This window comes from Oryctolagus cuniculus, chromosome 8 (assembly GCF_964237555.1).
Source record: "Oryctolagus cuniculus chromosome 8, mOryCun1.1, whole genome shotgun sequence".
Lineage (NCBI taxonomy): Eukaryota > Metazoa > Chordata > Mammalia > Lagomorpha > Leporidae > Oryctolagus > Oryctolagus cuniculus.
In genome coordinates, this window is record NC_091439.1 from 54,474,709 (window position 1) to 54,493,326 (window position 18,618).

General features: G+C 38.2%; 1 protein-coding gene across 1 annotated transcript in view; it reads right to left on the bottom strand.

Annotated features, from left to right (window-relative positions):
• Positions 1-602: 602 nt before the first annotated feature.
• The window catches only part of ENPEP (glutamyl aminopeptidase), an 86,987-nt gene continuing 68,971 nt past the window's right edge, over positions 603-18,618 (bottom strand). Inside the window, exons 12-20 of the mRNA XM_002717183.5 lie at positions 15,782-15,918; positions 15,598-15,653; positions 13,457-13,607; positions 12,066-12,139; positions 11,852-11,956; positions 11,589-11,759; positions 7,855-7,995; positions 2,260-2,338; positions 603-1,430 (exon numbers count right to left, since the gene is read on the bottom strand). Of these exons, the coding sequence (XP_002717229.2) occupies positions 1,278-1,430; positions 2,260-2,338; positions 7,855-7,995; positions 11,589-11,759; positions 11,852-11,956; positions 12,066-12,139; positions 13,457-13,607; positions 15,598-15,653; positions 15,782-15,918 (1,067 nt within the window). The 3' untranslated portion in view covers positions 603-1,277. The remainder of the gene's footprint in view (positions 1,431-2,259; positions 2,339-7,854; positions 7,996-11,588; positions 11,760-11,851; positions 11,957-12,065; positions 12,140-13,456; positions 13,608-15,597; positions 15,654-15,781; positions 15,919-18,618) is intronic.

The following is an 18,618-nucleotide window of genomic DNA, read 5'->3' on the forward strand; positions in this document are numbered from 1 at the left end:
TCATTCAGGTTTTCTGGAGACAGGACTGGAACATAGCCATCTGCCATCTTTTCTGCCTATTTGACTCATACTGTAGACATGTCAGGCATCAAGTCCCATATTAAACATATTCTTGCCTACAGCTTCTACAAAAGTGATTTCTTTAATCACGTCTTGCATATAAACTTGATCAGTGCTAATCTGTATGGATTAGGATGTAAAGGTTTATACATAAAATATATCTGTAAGAAGATAGCCTCACATATGTGGAGTCATGCTGGAGACATCCACAAGTTTTCCTATTTTCACACTTTGTTTGCTAGATGAGGTCCAAACTAAATTCTAATTCCATTTAGATTTACGTACAAATTTACTTTCCTTCTTTCTTGAACACTTTCCAATTATTTGCCCTTTTTCTCTAGGATCCATGGAGTCAAGTTAAGCACTGTGGTCCCTCTAATTTCATAGCATATCCGGAGGAGCTTTGTAAGGAATAAACAAGATGACAGAGTACCAGGCATGAAAAGGTGGGTTCTTCAATCATATTTGCAATGTGCTAAATTATTTGGGGGGAATGCCATACTCATTTTTATTCAAGAGTAAAGTGACACTGGATAACAGAATTTTTAAAAGATAATCATTCAGATTTATTTTTAAAAAAGAGAGGAGTTCATTTGTTGGTTTTTTCAGAGTAAAGGCAACAGTCAGCCATTTCTTGGCTAATTCACGCAATCTTCAAGCAAAGTTTAAGCCCAGCTTACTTTGGTAGGATTTAAAGTAGTAAGACATATGTGAATAAAATGATATTAGGTCTGTGTAATTCTGAATGATAAAATAAAGATTAAGATGGTAATATTGGTCCCTCAAGTACTGGTATTTAAACTTTAAAAATCAATCAAGACAGAAGATTAAGTGGTGTTTCTTTGGTACTAGAAACGTAAAGCTAAGACCAAATTGTTCTCTTTTCACAGATTTAAGATACAAAGGATGATATTTAAAGACATTAAAATGACTATTAAATTGCCTTACATTGGTAAAGAGTTTCCCATGAAGTACACTTAGAAGAAATCCCTGAGTGTATTAAATACTCCATTAGTATCTTCCTTCATAAAAAAAAAAAAAAAAAGAATGAGAGAGAGAGGGACAATTTGAAAGCTTTCCAAGACACATAAATACAGTACTTAGGAAAGCAGTATCTATTGATAAGGCTTCCTCTGTAGTGCTCGTCAATCAGGCCACCAAATGCCTGACAGGAGAAACCGCAGATTCACACAATCAACACATAACATCTGAAGACACTATTCATTCCTAGCGAAGTCAGTAAACCACTCTCTGATGGCGCCTCTGTTGAGTCTGACCCACTCAATGTTGTTTTTCACCGTCTCCAGGACTTGTTGCCTAGGTGTTTCTCCTGCTCCCGCATTGGGGTATTTTGCGAAAAAGCTCTCCATCTAGAAAACAAAGGGAAATAATCAAGAAAGTCACTCCAAGCTCAATGATTCCTCAAGAATTTCATCTGCAAGCTGGATTTGTTTCCTTCTCATCTGGAAATTCAATACTGAGATACATTCTTGGCCCAGCATTCAGACTGAGCCCATCTCTCAGATTAGCACCATTGCCCTGGCTGTCAGACTCCTGCTGACATCAAGCTAACAGGCATGGGATGTGCTGGGAAGGAGGGCGGCATGCCAGAGGCCAGCACCACTATTTCTGCTGCTGCTGCTGCTTTCTTATTTCCTGGGTTTTCCCCAAGGTGTTCCCTGGAAACTATGGCAGAATAGCGGTTTTGCACATTCTTTCCCTCCAATTCAACTGCTGTTTATAGAAGTAAGAAGTATTTTGTCTCTTAACATATGCAAGATCTTAAAATCCCAGTATCTAACACACAGGTATGGAAACGTCATAAGTCTGTCCAGTTTTAATGGACATTTTCCCCTCTGGATACTTGAGAGATTTGGAATTACTTTTGAAAGTCCCAAACTATGCATTCCAAGCGGAATAATGTCTTGACCAATTTATTCTAGAGTTACGTTTACCAGGAAAGGGAGACACACTACTAATGCTCTGGTGAATCGGACAGTCTCCAAACTTTCTCAACTATGAAACTTTGCTTCATGGTCAGTTGAATTTTTTTTTCCAGTTTGGAATGAAGGAGGTGTAGACTTTATTAGATACAATAATTATTTCTTTCTCATTGTCTTCTGTGATTCAAATGGAGACTATTCTATTTCTATTTGAGAGAAAGCTCCCAGAAAAGCATGAAGGACTTGATCTTCGTACCTCCCAGAGTCGCAGTTCAGAGTTGAATGGCTCTGCTATGGTGACAATCCGGCCAAGATTTCTGTCATTGATTGTGAATCTGAAGAGAAATTTAGAGGAATGAAAGGGAGTATAAGTTCCTAGAACTTCAAATCTTTTTCTAGATGCAGACATTTCTGTTTCATGAACATGTGTGTGTGTGTGTGTGTGTATTTCAAAGTAATTTTCAGAATAAGCTAAAGACAGAAAACACATGCAAGTTAAACTAATTCTGTTTAGCCGAAATTTTTAAGACATTCGGTACTTTTTTTAAAAAGATTTATTTATTTATTCAAAGGGCATGGTTACAAAGAGAGAGGGAGAGAAACACACACACACACACTCAGAAAGAGAGAGGGAGAGAGGGTGAGAGGGCAAGAGGGCAAGGGGGCAAGAGAAATCTTCTGTCCACTGGCTCATTCCCCAAATGACAACATTGGGGACTGGGTGAGGCCAAAGCCAGGATCCCTGAACTCCATCAGAGTCTCCCATGTGGGAGGCAGGGGCCCAAGCACTTGGGCCATCTTCCAGTGCTTTCCCAGGTGCATTAGCAGTGAGATGGGTGGGTAGTGGAGCAGCCAGGACTCAAACCAGCACTTATATGGGATTGCCAGCATTGCAGATAGTGGCTTAACCTGCTGTGCCACAATGTCGGCCCTTCTGCACTTCTTATATAGATAGAATCACATCACTTAGATGTGGAAGACTGCCTGTTGTAGTCTCCAGATCTGATTCTTTTGCCCTGCACAACTGAACAGTCAACTAGAGACTAATTTCTCAGCCTTTCTCACAGGTCAATGTGGACAAAGGACCAAATTGTTATCAATAGCACATGAGCACAAGTGGTATGTTCAGTCCTTGTTTAAATAAAGGCAAATTACTTGACTTAAACTTCTTATCCTCCCACCCCCTTCTCCAAGCTGGAACATGGACCTCCAAGTGATTCAACTTCAACCACAGTGATACTAGGTCTCATGCAGTAGAAATGCTCTACAGACTTGACCTACTTACTTCAGGAGTTTGGCCTCAGTAGCAATAATTAGGGGTGCACATCTTTCCAGCTGCTGTGTTGCTGTGTTGTGTTGTGGAAGAACCACTTTAGCACCATTATCCTATAGCTTATGAACCTTCCCACCAGTACAGAAATTTGAATATAGGCTGTTTGTTCTGCTTTCAGAAAGCATTGCCAATGTCTTACATGATCTGTATCAGGCTGACTAAGCAAAGCCACGGAAAGCTAAGCACCAAGACAGAACTTCAGTGATAGTAGTCTATTCTCAGGCTGTTTTGCCAAAAATCAGATGTGTTCTTACAAATGACAGTGCCAACAGTTCAGAGAGAGAGGCAAACATCTCATCACAACTAATCATGGTGCAAGAAAAGTACAACAATATTCAAGGAAACTTGAATCTCTGGAGTATTGAAGAGAAATACAGGAAACTATCAATGTATAAAGCAGTAGGAGAAATTTTACATTAAAGGTTATCACATGGAAAAGCAGAAAACAGGATGATAAATTTTGTTTTTCAGAAATCTTAAAGCTTTTTTTTTTTTAACAGGCAGAGTAGACAGAGAGAGAGAGAGACAGAGAGAAAGGTCTTCCTTCCGTTGGTTCACCCTCCAATGGCCACCTTGGCCAGCACGCTGAGGCCAGCGCATCACGTTGGTCCGAAGCCAGGAGCCAGGTGCTTCCTCCTGGTCTCCCATACAGGTGCAGTGCCCAAGGACTTGGGCCATCCTCCACTGCACTCCCAGACCACAGCAGAGAGCTGACCTGGAAGAGGAGCAACCGAGACAGAATCCGGCGCCCCGACCAGGACTAGAACCCCGTGTGCTGGCGCCACAGGTGGAGGATTAGGCTATTGAGCTGCGGCGCTGGCCTTAAAGCTTTTTTAAAAGAAGTATTTATTTGAAAGGCAGAGGTACAGAGAAAGATGGAGAGACAGAGAGGAACGTCTTCCATCCACTGGTCACTCCCCAAATGACCATGAAGCCAGTAGCCTGGGTCTCCCACATGGGAGACCATCTTTCACTGTTTCCCCAGGCCATTAGCAGGGAGCTGGATTGGAAGTGGAACATCTGGGACTCAACCAGTGCCCATACGGGATGCTGGTATTGCAGGCAGCAGCTTACCACACTTTGGCAGAGTGCCAGCCCCATAAGGTTTTATACTAAAAAGAAAACCTACCATTGATAATATTAACAGTAGGGCCAACAATGTGGTGCAGCACATAAAGCTGCCATCTACAAAGCTGGCATCCCATAAGAGTGCCAGTTTCACAGACTTTTTAAAATCCTCTCATATGACTAAGAGAAAACATGTTTACTATATAAAAAATCATTACAAATTGGTAAAGGGGTAAGTGTGCTGATGTGAAATGAACAAAGAAATGAAAATGTAGCAATGAGAAAAACATAAAATGTCCTAGTGATCAGCCATGATTATCAACGAACTAATACCCTCTCTTTTCAAATTAATTTAATTTGTTTAATTGATTTAACAGCAAACTTGTTTTTATATTTTTGAAAGGCAGGGGAGACACACACACACACACACACACACAGGGGAAGAGAGAAAGAGAAAGGGAAAGAGAGAGATTATCCACAAAAAACAAGGCTGGGGGCCGGTGCCACTAATCCTCCACCTGTGGCACCAGCACCCTGGGTTCTAGTCCCAGTTGGGGCGCCAGATTCTGTCCCAGTTGCTCAGTGACAGATTAGCCCAGCTAAGTTGCTGTAACACAGATTCAAAGAAATCTAATTGAAGATAAAAAATAAATTTTTTCAGCAACATGTAGTTTCTGTAATTTTCCTCTTTGTTTTGTTTTCATAATGACTAAAATTTTAAAAATTTATTTGAGAACTACCAAGGAAGACACTGAATGAAAATTGCAACCACCTGTGTACCTACTAAAACGATGAGAACCAAACATGTTCATCCCCAGATCCTAATATCATGTCAAGTGTAGCAAAATAAAGGGGAGGGAAGGCATTTAGCCTGGTAGTATGAGACACCAGGTAAAACTCGTTCATCTCTGAGTGCCTGGTGTCCATACCCAGCTCCTGCTCTTGACTCCAGCTTCCTGCCCTGAGAGTCTGCAGTGAAGGAGCACGTCATTGGGTCCCTGTCCCAACACGGGAGACCTGGATTGAGTTCCAGACTTCTGGCCTCAGCCCCAAAGCAGCCCCAGCTATAGCAGACATTTGGGGAGTGAACTAACATATGGTGGGTCTGTCTACCTCTCAAATACATAATTTTAAAAAGGAAAAGAGAAATATGCTGTATGTATCACATTAGTTGTTTGCAAAACTAAAATAGGGATTTATTTATATTTTACTTTGAAAATAATTACTTTGAAATAATTTTGGGCTTAATGTTTATATAAGTGTTATTGGGTTACCCAAAAGAAATTATTTTGTGTGCATGCAAAACTTTTAATTAAGTGCTTATTAAATTATTTTGTTTATGAAGTAGCATTTAGATATGCCCTATCAATTTTTCATCTAATCACAACAAAAATAAAACTTTATCACAGCAAACTATTGCTTATTTGGGTTCATTCAACTTCAAAGTTTCGTCTAAGAATTTAATGAAAGAAACAACAACAAAGAATAATTTCCAAAGTGTCTTCGGGGACTTGTGGTTAAGTCTCAAACTGGCAAGGACATTAATGCTGTGGTCATCAGTTGTCATAAAAGTCACATGACAAAAAAATTTTATTAAATAGTAGCTTATTTATTTTAGAGTGACAATAAAATTTTCAGAACGGAGGCAGTAAAACCACTCATCCTGAAATTTGGAACATGTACAAGAGTTTGGAAATATTTGGATACAGTTGGATCATTTCTGTTTAATTTGTCTTCTCCAGTTTTCACGAGGAAATTCTATTTATTCAAACCAACATAACTAATATTTGGGTTTTTGTGTTATACATGCGGTTATTATATAATTTTACATTTGGGGACATTTGAATTAATAACATGAAAATTAGATCATTAGACAATGGATAAATACTAAATGCCCTTGGCAAAAATTTTCAAACTAGTTCTGGAAATAGTTTATCAATTTATTTTTATTTAAAAATTCAGTTTATTAAGTCTAATACCTTTATTTTAAGGCTAGATGTTTCTGAACTTTATAACAAAGGAAAACCTATTTTTTTCTACTTAATTTCTTAGCATAATAATAAACACATTTTAAAAAATGAGAAATGCATTATTTGTATAAATTACTTCAGAACTGCTCAAATAGGCCTAATGAATGCTTTACTTAATAGATAATGAATGAATGGCCATTTTGTTGTGCAATATAGAACACTATTACTTATCTTTGCAAAATAATTTAAAAATAAGCATTGTGTTTCATCCACATAGGTTTCATGTAGCATATAACATCTGCCCCCTAAAAAGATTTGTGTTCTTTTTGATTAAAACAAAACACACAGTACATGTCATCAATCATACATTTTCAACATGCTTACAGGCAGATTTATTCATTCTAAACCCATTTATAAACAGCTGACCAATTCTCACACACACACTCACATGCATGCACACCAGTCATGGGTGAACAGTAGATATAAGAATAGAAAAAGAAAAAAAATATCACAAATAGACAAAAGCAATGTAGAAAATTTTGTTTGAGAGTTAGCGATGTAATCTGGATCACAAAAGGAAAAGAAATACATACAGACACAGTGATGCTCTTGTGAATTGTAGGGTAGAAAAGAAAACAAATAGAAAAGCTGGCACTTCTTGTAAGGCAGCCATAAACGATCAGGCAGTGCCGCTAGGCTGACAGGAGACATGGACAGGAGGCACCAGAGGTGACATCAGGACATGGAATTACCGACGGGAACAATCTTCTCGTCAATGTTTATATTTGTTTATTCTATATTCTACTTTATACTGTGTTAAGGATATGCTTTTTTAATGGAAATTGAACACCAAATTTAAAGGACCAGAACCAAGAACAGTAGTAGTTCTTCTGAAGAAATCAGAAGTTTGGGAAAGTATCTCTTTCATTGACTTTGCTCATCTCCTGTCTTTACTATTTACCATTTTAAAACTGCTGTTGTTCGGAAAATACAGTTCCTTTTTACAGACTACTGGAAATTCTTGAAGATTAATTATCAGGGCAAGGGAGATAAAAGTTATCACTCACTTAAGTTCAGTAAGATATAGAGCTCTAATTTGATCTTGGACCCAGGAATTCTCACTTTGTTTTCACCAGACACTAATTGAGAACTGAATATGTGCCTAGAGTTATGCATGGCACCAGCACTACAGGCAGAGTTAGATGAACTTGTTTTAACCAAACTATAGTAATGTAATTTGATCGTTTATCAAAACCTCAGAGTCCTATAGAATAGTTGGAAACAATAATTTCCAGAAAAGGGATTGTGCTTAAAATTAACTAATGCCTTTCATCCCTGGAGGGAAAATATTGTGATCCTTTACTTCTAATAATATGCCATCTCAGATATCGTATGGATATCAGAGGAAGTGTGCCAAAGAGATAAGGAAGGAACTTGCAAATGGTACCAAAGACAAGGAATCATTATCTCATCATCCCACCTGTTAACCAGATATTCCCAGTTGAGTTGTATCCAGTTCCAGGCCATGCTTTTCCCATAGTTATTATAGGAGATATATCGGATGACTGTAAACACATCCTGAGATTTAATAAAGTTTGAGTCCTTGAGCAAATCCAAATACCTAAGAGAAACCAAACAGAAAAACAACTCAAAATGAACTTTTAATGTATACCATTACCTAAATTCCAGTACCACATGGCTTTCATTCCAGCAACTCAATTCTTAAGTGTCAATTGCTGAAGTTAATTAAATTGGCAAGCAATGGCAAACAACTTAAAATTTTCTAATATACTTAACCATTTTGAAAGAATAACATGTGATTTTGAGGACTGGTGAAATGTAAGTTATAGGGACATTTAAAATTCAATTTTTTTGAAAGAATTTTAGCCATTAATTTTTAATGTAATGGCTTTTATTGACTACAAGCCCTTTATCCACTTACCTATTATCTCACTGAATTTCTTTTTCTAAATGAAGTTTTTTTTAAGATTTACTTATTTATTTGAAAGGCAGAGCTAGATACAGAGAAAGAGAGAGAAGACAGGGAGAGAGAGAGAGAGAGAGAGATTTTCTTCTGCTCGTTCACTCCCCAGATGGCCACTATGGCACCGTGGCCAGGGCTGGGCCAGACTGAAGCTAGCGGCCAGGAACTTCTTCCAGGTCTCCCATGTGGGTAGTGGGGGCCCAAACACTGGGAACCATCTTCTGCTGCTTTCGCAGGCACATTAGCAGGGGGCTGAATGGGAAGAGGAGCAGCTGGGACTCGAACTGGCACCCATATGGGATGCTGGCACTGCAGGTGAAGGCTTAACCTTCACCAGCCCCAATCTCACTGAATTTTGAAAAGGAGCCAATAAATTAAAATATAGCATTTATTTTCTATAAGACAGCAATAAAAACTTGCTTGCTTCTCCCTAGATTGAAAGAAACAGCTTTCTAATGTAATCTATCTAGTTAGATTAAGTAGCTTCAATTTTAACATAATGCAAATAAGCCCAAGATAAATTGAATGACCTAATGGATGGATTTTATTAAATTTTATTTGCTATACCTACAGTTGCATTTCTAGCCTAAGGCCTTTAAATTGTATATTGTATAAAAATATTTTTAAATATAAACAACACAGGGTACTTAAATTTTTTATGGAAAAGTGGAATAAACACCAATTATTTTGTACAAACTTGAAAAATGTGTATTATGAAAAACTATGCATTGATTTCAAAATTGTTCTTGTGTCAAAGTAAACTCAATTTTAACTACATGAATGTTTTGAAATACCCTTGTATTTTATTCATTGTGAGAAAAGCACCTCAAATATAAATTTCTACTGCAGATAGAGCAGATATATTTTCATATTACCTAAATCTTATTGCTCTGTGGCTTCCTACCCATTGTTTCTATTTATTAGTATCTTTCATGGGAAACTACAACAAAAAAATTACCATTATATTTAAGTTGGGCGATAGTTTTTTTTATTTTTATTTTTTAAAATTTTTTGACAGGCAGAGTTAGACAGTGAGAGAGAGAGACTGAGAGAGAGTTATAGACAGTGAGAGAGAGACAGAGAGAAAGGTCATCCTTCCGTTGGTTCACTCCCATAATGGCCACCACGGCCAGTGCTGCACTGATCCGAAGCCAGGAGCCAGGTGCTTCCTCCTGATCTCCCATGTGGGTGCAGGGACCCAAGCACTTGGGCCATCCTCTACTGCCTTCCAGGCCACAGCAGAGAGCTGACTGGAAGAGGAGCCACCGGGATTAGTACCCGGTGCCCCAACCAGGACTAGAACCAGGGGTGCCGGTGCCACAGGTGGAGGATTAGCCTAGTGAGCCATGGCGCCGGCCAAGTTGGGCGACAGTTTTGAGAGTCATCCTTTGTCAAGGAAAAACAGTATTTCTATATTTCTCACATTTTCATTAATATATCAAGAGCCAAGATAACAAACTAGGGTGCTTGATCATAAAAATGTATCCTATGTGAGACTGCAGAAAACGCAAATTTCAAGGGAAACTCATTCCACAAGGGAAATTGGAAAACATCACTCTCTCCAGTCCCTAAATAAAGACCTAGAGTTCAGTATCTACTTCTGTGCTATGTCCAACACGGCATGGAGAGTGACTGTACATCCTCAGCAAAATGAAGTGAACATATTGTCAGGTTTAGGGTAATGCCCTTTGTTCCTTTGACTTGTGAGTACTGCATGGGGGTGGGGGTACTAATAGTTTGTATAGCTTAGCAATAAGATGCAAGGATGTTGGAAGAGCTGCTCAAACACAAAAATGCCACACAGCACAGATATTTTATGAACAGAAGCAAATGATGGGAACCACAGCTTTCACCTCTGCATGACAGACAGTGCTCCAGTAGGTAAAATGGGATAAAGAAAAATTCAATGCACTCTGGTCCAGGACCAAGATAGGTAAAGACCACAAGGCAAACCATCAAAGCAATGGATCGTTGAAATTTTTTTGTGGATGTCAAGATGACCAAGTTCTTGATGGACTATCTTAACAGCAGAGAACAGGAGAGTTGACACACAGTACTCAGGTAAGATGATGAAGGTATACTGTTGGGGCCAGCACTTTGGCACAGTGGGTTAAAGCCCTGGCCTGAAGCACCAGCATCCCTTATGGGCGCCAGTTCTAGTCCCAGCTGCTCCTATTCTGATCCAGCTCTCTGCTATTGCCTGGAAAAGCAGTAGAAGATGCTCCAAGTCCTTGGGCCCCTGCACTCACATGGGAGATCTGCAGGATCTCCTGACTCCTGGCTTGGATCGGTACAGCTCTGGCTGTTGCAGCCAATTGAGGAGTCAACCAATGAATGGAAGACCTCTCTCTCTCTCTGCCTCTCCTTCTCTCACTGTGTAACTCTGTCTCTCAAATAAATAAATAAATCTTTAAAAATATATACTTATACATACAAAAGACACCATAACTGTTAATTGAGTGATGTTAAGTAATTCAGATTCCATAAGTAAACAAAGCATGAATTAAGGCAGAAGCTAGTTAATTGGGGACACAGCTGTAGAATGGGCAATGATTCATTTTTTGGGCCTTACTTAAGCAGCCTTTGTACCTTTTGAGCAGAATATAAACCTGTGTGTGTGTGCACTGTGGTGGATACTCATCTGTTGTTTTGTCCTGGTATCACTAGATGTCCTTGGCCTTAGAGAAGGACTTGGAGAACCATCACTGGCCTAAATCAGTTGGAGGAATTGAAATTCATCCCAGTTAGCAGATGATCAAGCAGTAGGTCTAGGGTGTGACCCAGAATGATCAAGTTTGACTCAGTTCTGGATTATGAAGCAAAGTGGAAATAATTGTGTCTTTGAATAAAGCAGCCCCTTGAGGAGAAACATTTAGGGGCTCCTGTCTTTCCTCCATTGAACATATTTGTGTGAAGACAAAATTTGTGGGGCTTTAGAAGTCATGAGAGAGCCAACACTCAGGACAGGAACAGAGGACCCCGGTCCTGCGTGAAAATGTTGAAGCACAGCACACAACTGGAAACTACCTCCAGAATATTTTTTCAGATGAAATTAAATTTATTTATTGTTTAAACCAGTCTTCCATGGATGTTTTGTTTCTTACAGGAAAAATAATTTTAATGGATTTTTTTTCTTTTTGGAAAAGAGATCACACTTAATCAGAGTTTTAAAGAGACAGTGGGACATAAACAAATGCCATTTACAAAAGTGAAATAAAAGCCCACCTTACCTTGACAAAAGAGTAACATTCCTTACTGATGCTAATCCATAGAGCAGTTTTTCTTTTTCTTGCGCTAAGGAGGTTTTCAGGTATTGATCAAGAGTATAGTTCCAGGAAGTCTCATTGCCGGAGCTGTACATCCCATAGCGATACACCAGGAGTCTGAGGTTGACAGGAAGACTGGAAGAAGAAACAGTGTTGCAGAGGTTTCTGTTACTCATTTCTCAGATCAAAGTCTTCTAGAAATGAAAACAGAGTGAAAAGTCATTCACCTCTGTCTCCCATTTATCCACTCCTGAAATAACTGGGAGGCGTTGTTCAAGGCTTCCGTATCGCCCATCCTGCACGCGAGCCCTAACACGGAGGCACGCAGTAACCTTAGGAAGGAAAGAAAGCACAGAGCCAGGGCCTTAGCATTTTCCACATGCCTTAAAACACACAAGCAAATGTCAAATGAATATTATATTTAAAAAGGTGAGAAATCACTTTGTGAGGTGGTCTCCAGTATCATCCCATCCCAGAGAGTCTGCAGCAGGCTTCACTTGATCTTTGAAGTAATCCTAAAATAAAAACACATGCACAATGAGTAATACTATTCATTAACCATCTCCCATGTATTATAGTTTGAAATCCTCTATTGCAATCTTTTCCTACTACTTAGAAGAATTTTGGGAAGAATGTATTCAGTCTTCACCACATTGTAATTCTGCTTCAATCCTGAAGATACAGAACCATTCTGAATCTGGATCTAATGTCTTGTAAGACTTTGGGTAAGCTCTTGTTGACCTCACTTTCTTAGTTAACATGTAATAAATAGAAAAACATGTGACACAATTCCTGCACCAAGATCGTTCACATATTAAGGAAATAATAAAAATAACTGATAATTCAGACTTACAGCGAACTTTTGTATTATTTTACACTCACTATCTCATTACCACAGCAGATAAGTGTTCATGTTCTACTATACAAAGAAGGTTAACAAAAAAAACCCACAAATATTAAATTACTTGTCTAAGATCTTTCATTCAGTAAGTGAAAGAGCTAGAGATCTGAATCTGGAATTTTTAATAATTGTAAATGTCCTGCCAATGTGTTACAGAAATCATAAAGCAAAGAAAAAATATTTAGAATGACAGTATTATAAAATCCCAATGTGTAACTCTCAGCACAAAAACTAAGAAAATATAATGTTATATGTTATTAAAAAATAGATTCATTTCAACATTGAAAATAAAATAAAATCTAGTTAAAATCTGTAGTTTAAAATATTATAAATTTTAAGTAAAATATTGTTGTTTTCCTTTTAACACTAAAATATACCTTCAAGTGTTAATACAGAACCATAAAAAATATGCCTCAAATTGAAAAAAAAAAAAAAACAGCATCTCTTCACTTTGATTACTCAGCTTGTTGCATTCTTTTTTTTTTTTAATTAATTAATTTATTTTAAAGACAGAGTTACAGAGAGGCAGAGGCAGAGAGAGAGAAAGAAGTCTTCCATCCACTGGTTCACTACCCAGATGGCCTCAACTGCAGGAGCTGGGCTGATCCAAAGCCAGGAGCTTCTTCCTGGTCTCCCACATGGGTGCAGGGCCCAAGAGACTTGGGCCATTTTCTACTGCTTTCCCAGGCCATAGCAGGGAGCTAGATGGAAGTGGAGCAGCCAGGACTAAAACCGGCACCCATATGGGGCGCTGGCACTGCAGGTGGCAGCTTTACCCACTAAACCACAGCGACACCCCTGCACTTTCTTTTGATTTCACTTGGCAGTAGATAGACTTTGTGTTCCCCAGGTGCTCCTTCTCTCAGAAACCATCCCGGCCCACTAATGACTAAACATTTACTTGATAATATAATCATAGCAATCACATCACCTGCATCAGTGGGTATATGTCGTTATCATCTTCAAACATGCTAATGATGTAGGTTATAGCCGAAATGACTCTTTGCCATGGCAAATAATCCATTTCCATTTTGAGATACTTGGTCAGGTTCAGAGCCACTTTATAATTTAGGAGTTGAGCTCTGAGAAAGGAAAAAAAAAACACAGTTAATCAAAAATCATAGACTTTAGCTTTCATTCAGCTGGAAGAACTAATATGGGGATTAGCATTCCATGTTAATGAGAATTCTTTTACTAACAATTAATAAATAGCATTTTGGTGTTGAGGTCCAATCATAAAGTTTCATTTAAATTGATTAGTGCCCCCATATATTCACTAGTAATGAGAAAGACAGAAATGTAAGACACACATTTGGAAATCATTATAGCCAAATTTCAGATAAAACAAAAGCCATTTGACATACAGGTAACATTGATGAATAGTAACTTTAAAATTTTAGGTTCATAAATGGATTATAATATGCAAATGAACTAGTATCAATTTATTTTATTGAAATTATTTACATTTGTTTATGAAGGAACATGAATAAAAGTACTCATGAGTCACAAATACCAAAAACATTAAAATTAAACCTACATTTTCTTTTAAAATATCTCCTTTTCATGCATTCCCCACTAACTTTTATAAATAAAATGGATTTTTTCTTCGGGAAATTTTGAAGATACTGTTGCCATTTCAAAGTTTAAATAGTCCTATTTCTTCCCTCTTCAAAAGAATTGTAGAACTTTTTGAAATTATGCTTTCGAGATCCTGTTCTACTTCAAATTTTAGCATAGCTTTTGAAAAAAATCTTAGAAGGGAATCTTTTTTTTCCAAACTACATTTTGAAAGCTTAAAGACTAATGTTAAAATGATTCAATTTAGCAAGATGGATGTGTCAGGAGCTCTTATATTTGAAGTCATTTAAAAAATCTTTTCTTTAAAATTTTATTTTTTTATTTTTTATTCAAAACTCAGGGAGACACACATAGAGAAAGACACACAGACAGAAATCTTCCATCCACTGGTTCACTTTTCAGTTGCCCAAAACAGCTAGGGCTGGGCCAGGCCAAAGCCAAAAGCCCAGAAGTCATATCTGAGTCTCCCACATGGATAGCAGGAATCTAAGTACTTGAGCTATTGTCTGCTATTTTCCAATGTGCTCATTAACAAGAAGTTAGATCTGAGGAGGAGTAGCTGGGACTCAAAGCAGACACTCCTATCTGGGATGTAGATTTCCTGATAAGAATTTGCAGGTACTGGGGCCAGCGCTGTGGCATAGTAGGCTAAGCCTCCACCTGCAGCATCAGCATCCCATTTGGGTGCTGGTTCGAGTCCTGCTACTCCACTTCCGATCAAGCTCTCTGCTGTGGCCTGGGAAAGCAGTAGAAGATGGCCCAAGTGCTTGGGCCCCTGCACCTGCTTGGGAAACCTGGAAGAAGCTCGGGACTCCTGCCTTCAGATCAGACATTCATTTGGGGTGTGAACCAGCAGATGGAGGTCCTTTCTCCCTGCCTCTCCCTCTCTCTGTTACTCTATCAAGTAAATAAATAGAATGTTAGTAAAAAATTTTTAAAGAATTTAGATTGCTTCCCCCAATCTATTTTATCTTTTTCTAAGTGTAAGTCACCTTCATTTTATAGGGAAAAAAAGTCAAATTCCCTGAAAAGCCCCTTAGCTCTGATCAGCCCTGGAGCACCATGGCTTCTTTCTCTTACCCTTGTGACCTGAAAAGGATTTCAGAGTTCTAGTCATGGAATCCTACAGTAAGCTTGGACTCACCTAATTCAATTAATTAAATCTACTGATGTCTTTTTATTAAATCAAATTATGAAGGTGCGCTTCTAGGCATTTGTAAATGCCACTCTTAATAACCTCAAGGACTCGCAGTCAGTAGAGCGGGTGAGTGTTTACACGTATGTTAACAGTTAATATCCATATTTTGGCTATGAGGTGCATACAAACTTTTAAAAAGAAGGCTAAGAAAAACAATAATGCTTTAAATAATGGCTTCAGATATTTTAAACTAAAATTCACCAATACTTAAATGTTATTCTAATTTATCACTTAAAGAAAGGTTTATGACAAAACCTATGGTACTTAACGTGATCCAACATCTTTCCAAAACGCACCTTGCCAAGGCAAAAGCATCATCAATAAAACTCGCACGGTCAGCAGAAGAAAAGTCCTTGGAAAAGGAAGAAAAAGAGGTAAGAAACATAATTCTTCAAGCAAAGCATATTGAAAAAATAATGTCATTAGGATGTTGTTCTTAGAACACAAATAAAGCAATTCACAACCATTGCTATTTCTTACCACGTGGTTTGAGGAAAGATTTTCAGCTATCGTGTTCCAAGTTTCTTCTTCATAATTTACACGATAAAACCCAATATGATCTGGGTTTATTTTGGCAAAAGAACTTCCACCAGAATTAGAAGGGTTCAAAATAATTCCTGTAGTAGTGAATAAACACTAATGAGAAACACAAGTACAGATACTGTAAACCCAGAGAAATGAGACCCAGAGGGCAAAAAGACAAGAAACATTAGCTCAAGGAGTCAAGTGTGATGTGGCCCCAAAGTCTAATTCTGATTTTGTTGCCTAACACTGGTATGTCACTGAAGTGGATGAGCTGAAAAATAAACAAGTAATGAAAATAGATGTCCTGTCGTCTGTTACTTCCACTTCTTACTGGCAGAAGCTTGCCAAATGGGTGAAATGATTCTGTGCCGGTCATCCTTCAATAAAAGGAAATGGTACCTAAAGAAAGAGAAGTCTGTGTCTTCTAGGATAGTCCCTATATTCTTGATCATAATGAATTGACTACACAAAGAATGTTCACTGGGGAAGCCTGGGGAGGAGGTAAAATGTAAACATTTTAAAGAATACTTTGTTTGTTAGAATCAACATTGAAGTTAATGGAAGTGGCTACTGTTAAGCAAAATAAGATTTGGAAATCAGTAATGCTTTTAAAATGTCAAAAAGACCTGCAACAGAACTGAAATGCAAATGTGACACTCCCAATTTTGTAATTCATTTCATACTTGCTTTTCCAATTGTATTTACCTTTTTACGCTCTTCTACTTCGTTTTTCAATCAATTACATCAACTCTTTTTTTTTTTTTTCAGCAATGGATTTGTAGCATTAACTTTCTTTCTAAGGTAGAATCCAATATTTACATAGTGTTTTAGTACATAGATTCTAGAAACCCAAGACTGAAGGAACTGTGGCTTATGTTTTAGGTAAAAGATACACACTTACAATAATAGCTGTGCTCTGACATGACCAGTGTTTGCTAGCAATCCTCCTACACTTTTCAATTCATGGGCTCTTCTGTTTGCTTGGATACATACAATTTAAATATTGGTGTGGGAACAGTACAGATACTTGAGGAATTTCAAATAGTTTAATGTTGTGTCCGCGTAACGTGTGATTTTGGAAAACAGGATCTGAGCTGGAAATAAAGCACTGAACATCAATAGAGCTTCAGTGTGAAGAACCTCATGCCGTGCTAAAGAACCCATCTTCAGAAAGTGGGACCTAGGGACAGTTTGAAGCAGAGAAACAATGTGATCAATTCTGTCTTCTAGAAGAACTAATTTTGATAGTGAGATGGGAGACATTTTGGAGAAGATTTTAGAGACAAGAAGGCTAATTCAGAGTGTGCTATAATCATCTATCTGGGGAAAGAGATGATGAAATCAGAAGGCAGGTGATGTGTCTGGGAGACTATCACACATAAAATTACAAGAAGCCCTCTACAGACTCGATGGGCACAGAGACGGGGAAACTGGCTTGCGTGGTTGGAGGTGGGGTTGCCGTTGCAGAACAGAGGAAGGGAAGTCAGTTCAAGAGGAAAGATGATTTAAATTTTGGAAGTGTTTGCAAGGCCTGGAAGATATCCAGGACACAGTAGTTTTTCATAATATATGAGTAAGCTCTTCAACAAGACAATAAGTTTCTTTAGGAACTTTCCGAGTAGGTACTTGACAAATTATAAACCCTTACCTCACTCTTCTAGTATTTATCTTTCTTTGTCATTCTCCCATGGACAGGTTGTTGAAAGGAAGCTAATCTTTTGGCAACCTTACACTTGGAATGTTTGTATCAGGAGGAGAGTCTCCTGCTAAGTATAGAGCTATATGTTATAGGAGAAAGAGCATGAACTTTTGCATCTGACAGACCCAGGATAAAATCCTTGCTCTGTGACTTACTTGCTGTGGAACTTTGGCCAAATCACTTGACCCTTCAGTGTCCCAGTTTGCCACGAGAGAAACAGGGATAAAAATCCCTCACAGGGCTGTTGTGAAGATTAAACAAGATAACACAGGTAAAGTGTTGGTTGGATTAGTTATGTGTTACGTATCCAACAGATGGTGGCTGTCCCCATTACTATGAAAGGGGATACGTTGCCAGATCTATAAATAGCGAAGCAAATATAAATAACATTGAGAAGTTCCTGGCAATCCATCTAAATACTGCAGTATTTTAGTGTGCTTTATATGTACCTAGTTAAGCCTGTCTAGAGTTACTGTGATTTTTCTCACTTTATAGATGAGGAAGCTGAGATCCAGGAAGTCAGTAGTTAAGGACTTTCCAGAACAGTTGTCAACAGCAAAGTACTGTTGGGTTGTTTAGTTACATAATGAAGTAAGTAGGACTAAAATACCAATGCCTGTTCCTGGTGGCTCGGAGAAGCAAAGGTGTATGGTTCCTTTTGTTTCTTCATTTGCCACCATTTTTTTTTTCTGACTGTAACAATTGTATGTGATCCTTATGGAGCGCTTAGAAAACGCAAAGCAAGATAAAGAACAATATCAAAATCACTCATCAAATTAATCTGTTTTTATTATCCCTCTGTGTTTCATCTTCCACATACCACACACATAATGAGAACCTACTCTTTGTGATTAATAATCCTTTTTCACTTGTAATTATATTGTGAACATCTTGCAATTTCATTTTATCTATTTAAAAATAAAAATTTGATGCCCAGGGAAGCGAGTGCCCAGCTGAGTTTGCACGTGTGTTCCAGGCCTTTGACAGGTCATCTGGGCATAGAAAGAGCAGTGCGTGTGGGAGAGCGCTGTTAGTTGTTTACCACAACGTTCTCTTCTCCTCCTGGTTCAGAGCTAGATCTTCTGTATTAGCG